This window comes from Ostrea edulis, chromosome 2 (assembly GCF_947568905.1).
Source record: "Ostrea edulis chromosome 2, xbOstEdul1.1, whole genome shotgun sequence".
Taxonomy (NCBI): domain Eukaryota; kingdom Metazoa; phylum Mollusca; class Bivalvia; order Ostreida; family Ostreidae; genus Ostrea; species Ostrea edulis.
The window spans coordinates 79,671,334-79,683,689 of NC_079165.1; the positions used below are offsets into that span (position 1 = coordinate 79,671,334).

The 12,356-nt window shown below is 39.6% G+C and overlaps 1 protein-coding gene across 1 annotated transcript in view; it reads right to left on the reverse strand.

The window, feature by feature from the left end:
* The window catches only part of LOC125678628 (uncharacterized), a 103,442-nt gene that overhangs the window by 53,837 nt on the left and 37,249 nt on the right, over nucleotides 1-12,356 (reverse strand). The window contains exons 40-52 of the mRNA XM_048917220.2: nucleotides 10,176-10,344; nucleotides 8,639-8,817; nucleotides 8,382-8,537; nucleotides 7,328-7,557; nucleotides 6,760-6,997; nucleotides 6,169-6,408; nucleotides 5,871-6,035; nucleotides 5,147-5,431; nucleotides 3,858-4,661; nucleotides 2,736-2,918; nucleotides 1,311-1,438; nucleotides 780-924; nucleotides 418-564 (exon numbers count right to left, since the gene is read on the reverse strand). Of these exons, the coding sequence (XP_048773177.2) occupies nucleotides 418-564; nucleotides 780-924; nucleotides 1,311-1,438; nucleotides 2,736-2,918; nucleotides 3,858-4,661; nucleotides 5,147-5,431; nucleotides 5,871-6,035; nucleotides 6,169-6,408; nucleotides 6,760-6,997; nucleotides 7,328-7,557; nucleotides 8,382-8,537; nucleotides 8,639-8,817; nucleotides 10,176-10,344 (3,069 nt within the window). The remainder of the gene's footprint in view (nucleotides 1-417; nucleotides 565-779; nucleotides 925-1,310; nucleotides 1,439-2,735; nucleotides 2,919-3,857; nucleotides 4,662-5,146; nucleotides 5,432-5,870; nucleotides 6,036-6,168; nucleotides 6,409-6,759; nucleotides 6,998-7,327; nucleotides 7,558-8,381; nucleotides 8,538-8,638; nucleotides 8,818-10,175; nucleotides 10,345-12,356) is intronic.

A 12,356-nucleotide genomic window follows, 5' to 3' on the forward strand; every position in this document is an offset into this window, starting at 1 on the left:
TCAGTTTCCAGAGTATCAATACAATAATCTATATAATAAATGTCATTTAAATCGCTAAATTTACAACCATCAAAGTCATTGCCATACTCCTAACTCTCAAATTCACATCCATAAAAAAAAAAGAGACCAAATAATCAAATATTTGACAGAGTTATATTTGTTACTCATAGAAAAAGAATACAGATTAGCTTTCCATGAAATTATGCATCAACATATCCATATTTTTATATATCTCCACAAAAATTTGATGTTTATAAAAACCGATGAAACCCCAGCACATAGAAGTTGGGAGAAAAAGATTTAACAAGAAAATTTCAACAGCAGTCTTTAATTTCCTGACAAACTGGAATATAATTCATTTATTGTTCAATTCTAACACTGTTTTTCAGAAGTAATCTCATCACACAATGGTCGTACCAGCTGAGCAGTTGGCTGTGGGTGTGGTGAGGTGTTCTCCCTGACAGTATTGACCCCCGTCACAAGCCACACACTGGGAGGAGCTGTAAAGTCCCTGCTGGTTACTGTAGGAACCGCTGGGGCATGACTGCCAGTTTATTCCGGTACCTGAAATAAGTCAACCATCAACTTTTAATCTAAAAATATCTTATTTCACAAAAACACGGGACTAGAATATCATTCACAATTTCTTTGAAATTTTGATTTAAATATATTTTATTTTTACAAAGACAAGGATTAGATAGTAAACTATGAGGTCTTCTTATAATTCTTAGAATACATGAAATTTGTTTTAACACGGCAAATTGAAGTATATGTGTTACCTGCTGGACAGAAGTATCCCTCTGGACAGGGTCGTGCGTTCAGTGTGGCATTATCAGGTTGTACAGGTAGACAGTAGAAGCCATCCGGACAGGTGTCACAGGAGGAGGCCCCCGTCTGGTTTGTGTAAGTTCCAGGTGAACACTCCTATCATCAGAAAAGTTTGTCCATATACAAAAGTAATCATTATCATACAAAAACACTCACGCGACCATGTGAGTATAAGTTACATAGTTGATCAATAGAACACATGTTCATTTACTACAAATTCGCAAAATTATCTTATTTTCATATCAAGATTCTTTATACACAATTATATAAAAACTTGACATTTTATGAAAATATCTATCATTTATATTTCACAAGCAAAGTTGCTGAAATAATGTTTTGTAAAATATTAGTCATTTACAGTATTTGCAGTCGTTGAACCCACCAGAATGTGACCAGTTTTGATGTGTGGCCACTGAAAAGGGTTCATTCTCCACAGAGATATTTCAAGAATTGCTATGATTACAGAATGTCCAGACATATACCTTGTAGATTTCGCTTCCATTAGGACAGTGCATTCCTCTGGGACAGAGATAAAGGGCGGGGTTTGGTACGTCAATACCTGTGGGGCAATAGTAACCTCCCCAGCATTGGGCCCCTGTGTCTGTCATTCCTGCACAAACATACAACAAAGCACTTCCTAACTTGAAATAATTTCAGCACTCTTTGAAAATGAAGAACATATTAAAAAAAATATGACAAAGTTTTTTACTGACGACTTTGACAGCAGTTGTATTTCTCTTACAACCATCTGCAAATCAATTCTAAAACTAAAATGAAAATTAGTCTTATATACAGCTCATAAATGTTGTTTTACTTTTATCAGCATGATAAAATTTAATGTAAAATGAAACTCCTATGAATCATTTACATTTGTATAAAAACAATCAGTAGAATGAAACAGCAGGCCCGTAGGTTATAAAACTTTTCCCGTACTCAAACTCACCCATGTTTGTTTCGAGTACAACTCTGAGCAAGCTCCCAGCATACTCAAAAAAGTCTTGAGCATGTACTCCTTTAGAGTATAAGAATAATTTTATTAAAGTTTTTTAACCTTCACTTTTGAGTATGAGTACGATTTACAGCACAAAGTTTGAGTATGAAAACATGCTCAAAAAGTTTTATAACCTCACTGACCTGTACTTGAACAGTAGAATGATAAGTGAGGGTTTGATCACTGACCAGTACTTGGACAGTAGAATGATAAGTGAGGGGTTGGTTGATCACTGACCAGTACTTGGACAGTAGAATGATAAGTGAGGGTTTGACCACTGACCTGTACTTGGACAGTAGAATGATAAGTGAGGAGTTGATCACTGACCTGTACTTGGACAGTAGAATGATAAGTGAGGGTTTGACCACTGACCTGTACTTGGACAGTAGAATGATATGTGAGGGTTTGATCACTGACCTGTACTTGGACAGTAGAATGATAAGTGAGGGGTTGGTTGATCACTGACCTGTACTTGGACAGTAGAATGATAAGTGAGGGTTTGATCACTGACCTGTACTTGGACAGTAGAATGATAAGTGAGGAGTTGATCACTGACCTGTACTTGGACAGTAGAATGATAAGTGAGGGTTTGATCACTGACCTGTACTTGGACAGTAGAATGATATGTGAGGGTTTGATCACTGACCTGTACTTGGACAGTAGAATGATAAGTGAGGGTTTGACCACTGACCTGTACTTGGACAGTAGAATGATAAGTGAGGGGTTGATCACTGACCAGTACTTGGACAGTAGAATGATAAGTGAGGGGTTGACCACTGACCAGTACTTGGACAGTAGAATGATAAGTGAGGGGTTGACCACTGACCTGTACTTGGACAGTAGAATGATATGTGAGGGTTTGATCACTGACCTGTACTTGGACAGTAGAATGATAAGTGAGGGTTTGATCACTGACCTGTACTTGGACAGTAGAATCCTCCTGAGCAGTTTGTACATTGGGTAACTGCCGACAGTCCAGTCACATTAGAATATGTCCCCGAGGGGCAGGGCGAGGTGGTGGAACTACCCTGGGGACAATAAGAACCAGCGGGGCAGACGATGAAAGTGGCAGAATCTGCAGCAGTTGGGCAGTAGTAACCTACAAATTGACAAGAGTGTAATTAAGCTCAAAATTTCAGACAGCAGGAGTAAATATAAAGACAAAACTCCCAGACAAAAATGAATACTAAACTCAAAATCCTAGACAAGAATGAATATAAAGTCAAAATCCCACACAAGTATATATGAATATCAAGCTCATAATCTGACAAAGTATACATGAATATCAAGTTCATAATCCGACAAAGTATATGTGAATATCAAGTTCATAATCCGACAAAGTATATGTGATTATCAAGCTCATAATCCAACAAAATATAATTATATGAACATCAAGCTCATAATCCCACACAAGTATATATGAATATCAAGCTCATGATCCGACAAAGTGTATATGAATATCAAGCTCACAATACTACATAAGTATATATGAATATCAAGCTCATATCAAGCTTATAATCCTACACAAGTAGATGTGAATTTCAAGATCATAATCCCACATAAGTAAACGTGGATATCAAATTTCCAAATGGATATTTCTAGCTCTGGATGCAAGAAAACGTAGAAACTTTGTAACGGATATCTGGGGCCCGTTTTACAAAATAACCTACGACAAAGTCGCAAGTCTTAGATCGTATTACACAGTTATTACTTTAAGTGAATAAAGCAAAACTTTTCTGAGGCTTAATTTTCAACAATTTAAAGAAATATTTTGCATTTGGAGTGAATGACCTTACAATAAACCGGAAAATTCCAGTATGTAAAGTTTGTCGTAAGTCGTAAGTTCCTTTGTAAAACGCGCCCCTGGACTGTGGGAAGTAGTCTTTAAATACATTCACTTTGTAACTTGAGAAGATTTAGATTGCTAAAACATCTGATATTAGACCTAATGTTCATAAACATCTTTAAATGATAACAGGGCCACATTTATATAAGTTTGCATGATCAGTTGTTAGAATTCCCGACACGAGGGACTCACCTTGAGAGCACTGTGAACCGGCAGCCGTCATGTTGTAGTCAGGGCAGTACTGACCACCCGTACAGTTAGTACACTCTCCCACAGCCTGTCGTCCGGTGGACGGATTGTATGTTCCTGGTGGACAAGACTGAGGAGTGACCGTTCCTACTGGACAGTAGAATCCCTCCGGACAAATATTGGCATTGGCATCTTGTGTGGGGGTGGAGCTATTGGCACCACTTGTGCAGTAATATCCCGCCTGACAGCTACCCACAGGTTGAGACAATCCGTCCTGGTCACAGTACATACCCCCCGAGCAGGACTGACAGTCCGACATTTGGGTGCGGTGGGTCTGATTATTGAAAGTACCCGCTGGACATGGGTACTGGTTGGAATTGGTGGTGTTGAGTGGGCAGTAATAGCCTGTAGGACAGTAAGAGTCATTATACAGAACCACAGGGGACATCACATTGTCACAAAAGTAACCAGCCGGGCAAGCCTTACAGTCCCACTGCCCAAACTCATCCTGGTACGATCCGGAGGGACACCGCTGTGGGGAGGAACTACCCTCAGGACAGTAGTGGCCCTGTGTACAATTGTACCCGGCAGGTGTGGCAGAGTCCTGACCCCCGGGGCAGTAGTACCCCCTAGAACAGGGGCCGTCTGGCAGAACATTTCCACTGCCATCGCAGTAGTATCCGGGTGTACACTGTTTACAGTCGGTGACGTCATCATTTCCTGTGCTGTTGAGGTAGTACCCTGCCTGGCAGTAGGTGGGGGAGGGGCTGCCTGATGGACAATAGGCTCCTGTAGGGCATATGTCTCCTACAAAAATCAAGGCAATACATTCCACACACCTCATAACTAAAGTCCATAATACAAGACAAAGATAAGCATATTATAAATCATCACAAGAAGATAGTTAACATACAGTGTAGGCGCAATCTGACTAAAGTACAGACCTGTATGATCAGATGTATAGGCTGCACTTTAGTCAGATTGGTGTAGGCAGAATTTTTAACAAGGATTTAATTTTAGCATTATTAGCTAGAGTGATGAAATCATTAAAATTGAATATCACCAACAATTTATTCCGTATTGAAGGTAATAGTTACCTTTCCTGGCATTATGAAGTCACTATCGCTCTATATATATCCATTTTTAAGGGAAAATTGCTAAATTTGTGTCTCGCTAAATATTCCACTTATAAGGAACATTGTTAACACAAATGCAGCAAATTAGAATTTCCCAACAATATCAAACACGAACTTCTATAACACAGCCGGTTTACACCCAATAAATTCCCTGACCTGTGACATTTCCGTCCGTGGGGTTGGGTATCGTAGCTTTACTAGTGCAGTAATATCCAGAGCTACATAATCCGGTCGTGTCATTAAGGTGATCAGACACACAGTAGTACCCTGGGGTACAGGGTGTTGGGTTAACAGATCCCTCCGGACAGAAATACCCGGCCTGACAGTTATCCCCTCCCACACCGCTGGGCGTGGCGTTGACGGCTCCTCCGCTGCAGTAGTAGCCCGCGCTGCACACCCCCGACGGAGATGACAGACCATCCTGGTTACAATATGACCCTCCTGAAAATAAACACCAACACATTAAATGATAATCTCTGACTCTAAACCTTGTACTATATCTAGTGAGAGTTCTGTTCTCTACTCTACCGCATTATCAATTACTGTATCCATGGTACATTTGAAACACAAAGAAAAATTTATATTAAAAACTGATTATATGACTTCCAGGTATGTCAAGAGATTTATATGATCCTCTACATTAAATGATATGTACACACATTAAATAACATGCACATGGTTAAATATGTACATAATTTTATTGCATATTTATACACAATAAACTCTATTCATATCTGCACATTGAAAAATACCTGTAAATCATAAGATTCATTCATATCTGCACATTGAAAAATACCAGTAAATCGTAAAATTCATTCTATACATGGTAAGACCTATTCACACCTGTGCATGTAAAGTTCTCTAGGTAAGATATATGTACCTGTGCAGGATAAACAGTCGGCCAGCTTGGTCCTCATGGTTTCGTTGTTGAAGGTTCCGGCGGGACACGGGAATGCGTTGGCGTTTTGTGTTCCACTGGGGCAGTAGTATCCTGATGGACAGGGGCCGTCTGTGTAATTAGAGGTACCCTCCAAACAGAAGTAGCCTAGAAAGGACAGAAAACATATCTAATACACTGTTATCATTAGACTAAAGTCATAATCCAATGTATGAAAAAGAATAAACGCTAAGGAGGTGATATTTTAGATCTTGTAGACAGATGATTCAATGAAACTGACCCTCTGGACAGGTGATGCACTGAGCCAGTCCCTCTGTGTTGCTGTACGTTCCATTAGAACACTTGATGGGGTAAATACTGGACAATCCTCCTGGACAATAGTGACCAACTGGACAAATTCCTCCGTACCCTAACTGCCGGTCATCATAACAAGTGTTGTTCAATGGCACCGAGTTATTAATTCCGTTCGGATACTGACGATCGATTCCGGACACACACCAATGACCAGGCCCACAGTAACCTGTCAAAATAGAAATTCATCTTATGATGATTGCAACATTTTCATGATCAGTCATATTCATATGAAATTCCATGAAGTGAATGTCTCCCGTTCAAAGAATAACAGAACAAGATGTGTTTGTGAAACACCATGAGTCCCTTGGTAGAAAATTGTGACCTTTGGCTTTTTCATCCTTCACCTTGACCTGGGATTTGCCTTTGACCTTTAAGTTTTAAAGTCTATATATTGTATATTCAAAACTTCTTAACAGATAAAGAGACAGACAAAAACAAAACACCCCAATATCTTCCACCTCAGGAGTGTAAAAGGTTACAAAGATAAGGTGAATACTTTTAGTTGGGAATGACTTACCAGTCGGTGAGCTGAGGTGTTCGCCGTCACAGTACTGGCCCTGGGGACACGGTTTACACTGACTCTCCTGGTAAATCCCAGCGACATCACTGTAGGTGCCCCGGGGACAGGCCATCCAGTCTAGACCAGTTCCTGCTGGACAGTAGTAGCCTAGCGGGCAGATCTCACTCTGTCCCTGGAGAACGCAGTAGTAGCCGGCCGGACAGGGGTAGCACTCAATGGCATGGGTGTGATTCACCTGACAAAACAGACATCCACTCAAAGTCCAGTCTAAATAAACTCATAGTATTGCCCCTAAAATTATAAAATCCCGCAGGGCTTTATTTTCAGCCCTTTCATAAGATTTAAATTTTTATATGTGTGTTAATCTAACCAGTTTCAGTTCTGAAAAGTTTTCAAAAATCAAAGTTCTGACATAAGTTCAAAGGCACAAAGTTAATGTCCTCAAGAATTTTCACTTTCAATGTACACACACAGTAAAAAGATTCTCACACAGATTTCATTTTCTTTACAATTGTAAATCCTTATTCAGCAACATAACCACGAGAAAACTGAAGAGAACCCATACCTCACTGTAATTTCTACATGGAACAGGCCCTGATACCCCCTGGGGACAGAAGTGACCAACAGGACAAAAGGTGGTAGGTGGCTCTTTGTAGATGGACCCCTCAGGACAGTAATATCCCTCCCCACATAGCCCTGTGGGGGCAGTGAGACCATCCGTCTCACAATACTGTCCCCCAGGACAGGGGCTGCAGTCCGACACATTCTGGAGGTTTGTGGCGTTGGAGTAGGTTCCTAGTGAAGAATTTCAAACACATTTCACAAGTTATTTTCATCATTTATTGACATGACAATGTTGGCATACAGCCAAACTAAAGAGAAACAAACCATTAACAATATCATTAACAACTACCATGCAAAACAACAATTAAGAGTCATTCAGTCATTCAAAGGACATCGGATTTGTTTCCTGTGCATGAAACATTTATTTAAATAGTTATACAAATATTTTACAGACTTTTGAGTTTTGAAGATTAACAATTTCTTTCGTTTTCATTTAACATGCAAGAAATATTTTTGCAATACTTAATCATAACTTATCTCAAAACCCTGTTTACTTAGTCATTTTTCACGAATCTCTCTTCTACCAGTGAAAGATGAATTTAAGGTAATTCACTACACTAAAGCTTATACTCTTTATGACATCACGTCACAAGATGGCGATTTAAATGTTTTGTGAAATTATTTGTATCGATTGATTTGTTTGTCTACCATCGTAGCTCAGTGGTTAAAGCATTGGGCTGGTGAACCGCAGATCTCAAGTTCAAATCTGCCAGAGTCTTTTGTTCATATGTGTTGAAATGATTTTTTTTGAAATTCAAGTTTTTATCCAAATTTGCATATTTTCTGCCTTTTTGGCATATATATACATATTGTATATCATCATATCTTATAATTAAACCAATTCGTACTGATTTGAGAAACTATTTCAGGGTGTAGTGAGCCACCTTAAATGAAGCTGAATCCACCTCCTTAAATAGTCTGATAAACCAATAATAACAGATCACTAGAACAAGGGTCAGTGATTTGCACTGGAATATTTAATTCTGTATGTTTACCTTTAGGACAAAGAGTGAAACTGGAACTGGCATTTTGACAGTAGGCTCCAGCTGGACAGGTCAGTTCTGTGGGAGAGGTGGAGGACTCTGGACAATAGTAACCAGCCCAACAGGTGCCACTCGGTTCAATCAGGTTCGTGGAGCCACAGTACAAACCTAAAATAACAAGAGCACTCGATGTCTGGGTGTTGTCATAATGAAATATCACCATTACATCACAAAACAAACAATCTGCATCAAACAAAACAACCACTAACCAGCTGTACAGTTTGTGCACTCGGTGACAGCGGTCAGTTTGGTGGCATTGGAGTAGGTTCCTTGTGGACACTTCTGGGGCTCTGAGGTCTGGACTGGACAGTAGTATCCAGCTGGACATTCATCAGCGTCTGGACTCTGGCTGGGCGTCCCTGACTTGGCTCCTTGTCGACAGTAATACCTTAACATCAAAAAGTGAAATTAGAAACAAAGAATTGGTCTCTTCCCCGACATATAGACAAAATGTGATATTAGAAACAAAGAACTGGGCTCTTTCCCGACATATAGACAAAATGTAATATTAGAAACAAAGAACTGGGCTGTTCCCCGACATATAGACAAAATGTGATATTAGAAACAAAGAACTGGGCTGTTCCCCGACATATAGACAAAATGTGAAATTAAAAACAAAAGACTTGGTTGCTCCCCGACATATAGACAAAATGTGATATTAGAAACAAAGAACTGGGTTGCTCCCCGACAAAACAGACATTTACTTCATGCACATGTAGGCTAAAGTTACAAATCTTCCCTGTATAAGAAAACTGCAATTGAACAACAGAATAATTAGGTAAATAGTGAACACTTTATGTACAGTATTATCATAAAACTACAGTGTAACTAGTCTTGTCAGAATGTTATGTAATCCAAAGTCTTGTACAATCGCTGCATTCCAGTTCCAAATTGTCATTACTGTAATGAACTACATTCTAAATCTTGATCTAGTCCAATAAATTGTATCATATCCAGCACGAAATTGACCAATCAACTGGCAATACAGATCATACCCCACACAAGACACCACTCACCCGGCATTACAGATCATACCCCACACAAGACACTACTCACCCGGCGTTACAGATCTGTGTATATGTGGTCTGACAATACAGATCATACCCCACACAAGACACCACTCACCCAGCGTTACAGATCTGTGTATATGTGGTCTGACAATACAGATCATACCCCACACAAGACACCACTCACCCAGCGTTACAGATCTGTGTATATGTGGTCTGACAATACAGATCATATCCCACACAAGACACCACTCACCCGGCGTTACAGATCTGTGTATATGTGGTCTGACAATACAGATCATATCCCACACAAGACACCACTCACCCGGCGTTACAGATCTGTGTATATGTGGTCTGACAATACAGATCATATCCCACACAAGACACCACTCACCCGGCGTTACAGATCTGTGTATATGTGGTCTGACAATACAGATCATACCCCACACAAGACACCACTCACCCGGCGTTACAGATCTGTGTATACGTGGTCTGACAATACAGATCATACCCCACACAAGACACCACTCACCCGGCGTTACAGATCTGTGTATACGTGGTCTGACAATACAGATCATACCCCACACAAGACACCACTCACCCGGCGTTACAGATCTGTGTATACGTGGTCTGACAATACAGATCATACCCCACACAAGACACCACTCACCCGGCGTTACAGATCTGTGTATACGTGGTCTGACAATACAGATCATACCCCACACAAGACACCACTCACCCGGCGTTACAGATCTGTGTATATGTGGTCTGGGCAGTCATGTCGCAGTAGTAGCCGCCTGGACACTGAATACAGTCTGCTTCTGCCTGGATACCGGACACGTTGCCGAAGGTGCCCTTAGGGCAGGGGAACTGGGTGGAGAACTGGGTACCAGCAGGGCAGTAGTAACCTAAAACAACAGTTCTATTGTAGTACGGTAACTATAACAACATCACATCATTCTATCATTGTATGGTGTATAACAGTTCTATTGTAGTATGGTAACTATAACATCACATCATTCTATCATTGTATGGTGTATATCACATTCTAGTGTCATGTTTTATAGTTCAGTATCCATGGCAACATAATAGTGTGTCCCATTCTATTCTTGTTCAGAATATATTTTAACATTATGTGTCGCGTTATACTGTTTCTTGGTATCTATGACAAAATGATATGTGTCATGTTTCGTTGTAAGGCAACATGTTGACATTAACTATTGTTCCATGATGAGCTGTGAAATGTAATGTAACAAAAACTCTGGTGGCATTTAGAAATTGAAAACCAAAATTCTAGAACCTTTAAAAACTAAAAAAAATTGTTTTTTAAATTTTTCTGAATGTTAAATTTTGTCAGTATTCTCATTTTTTTTTCTACTCTGCTATATGATATACAATAAGAAATTGACTGTTTATTTCATGTACAGTAAAACATGGTTATAGCAAACCTCCAGGGACAGCAAACAAGAATTTGTTATAACCAAACTTCAGTATATCCAATAACATTTATGTTATTTCCTTCTCATAGAGGAATAAATATATTTTCACAATAAGCTTAAATTTGTTATGTGTTTTACTGTATGTATTGCTGGGAGTGACTCCCTACCTATAGGACAATACGAACTGTTGTGTTTGTTATAAGTGTGTTTTATTGTAAGTATTGCTGGGAGTGACTCCCTACCTATAGGACAATACCAGCTGTTGTGTTTGTTATAAGTGTGTTTTACTGTAAGTATTGCTGGGAGTGACTCCTTACCTATAGGACAATACGAACTGTTGTGTTTGTTATAAGTGTGTTTTATTGTAAGTATTGCTGGGAGCGAGTTCCTACCTATAGGACAGTATGAGCTGTTGTGTTTGTTATAAGTGTGTTTTACTGTAAGTATTGCTGGGAGTGATTTCCTACCTATAGGACAATACCAGCTGTTGTGTTTGTTATAAGTGTGTTGTACTGTAAGTATTGCTGGGAGTGAGTCCTTACCTATAGGACAATACCAGCTGCCGTGTTTGTTATAAGTGTGTTTTATTGTAAGTATTGCTGGGAGCGAGTTCCTACCTATAGGACAGTATGAGCTGTTGTGTTTGTTATAAGTGTGTTTTACTGTAAGTATTGCTGGGAGTGATTTCCTACCTATAGGACAATACCAGCTGTTGTGTTTGTTATAAGTGTGTTGTACTGTAAGTATTGCTGGGAGTGACTCCCTACCTGTAGGACAATACCAGCTGTTGTGTTTGTTATAAGTGTGTTGTACTGTAAGTATTGCTGGGAGTGACTCCCTACCTATAGAACAATACCAGCTGTTGTGTTTGTTATAAGTGTTTGTTATAAGTGTGTTTTACTGTATGTATTGCTGGGAGTGACTCCCTACCTATAGGACAATACCAGCTGTTGTGTTTGTTATAAGTGTGTTGTACTGTAAGTATTGCTGGGAGTGACTCCCTACCTATAGGACAATACCAGCTGTTGTGTTTGTTATAAGTGTGTTGTACTGTAAGTATTGCTGGGAGTAACTCCCTACCTATAGGACAATACCAGCTGTTATGTTTGTTATAAGTGTGTTGTACTGTAAGTATTGCTGGGAGTGACTCCCTACCTATAGGACAATACCAGCTGTTGTGTTTGTTATAAGTGTGTTGTACTGTAAGTATTGCTGGGAGTGAGTCCTTACCTATAGGACAATACCAGCTGCCGTGTTTGTTATAAGTGTGTTTTATTGTAAGTATTGCTGGGAGCGAGTTCCTACCTATAGGACAGTATGAGCTGTTGTGTTTGTTATAAGTGTGTTGTACTGTAAGTATTGCTGGGAGTAACTCCCTACCTATAGGACAATACCAGCTGTTATGTTTGTTATAAGTGTGTTGTACTGTAAGTATTGCTGGGAGTGACTCCCTACCTATAGGACAATACCAGCTGTTGTGT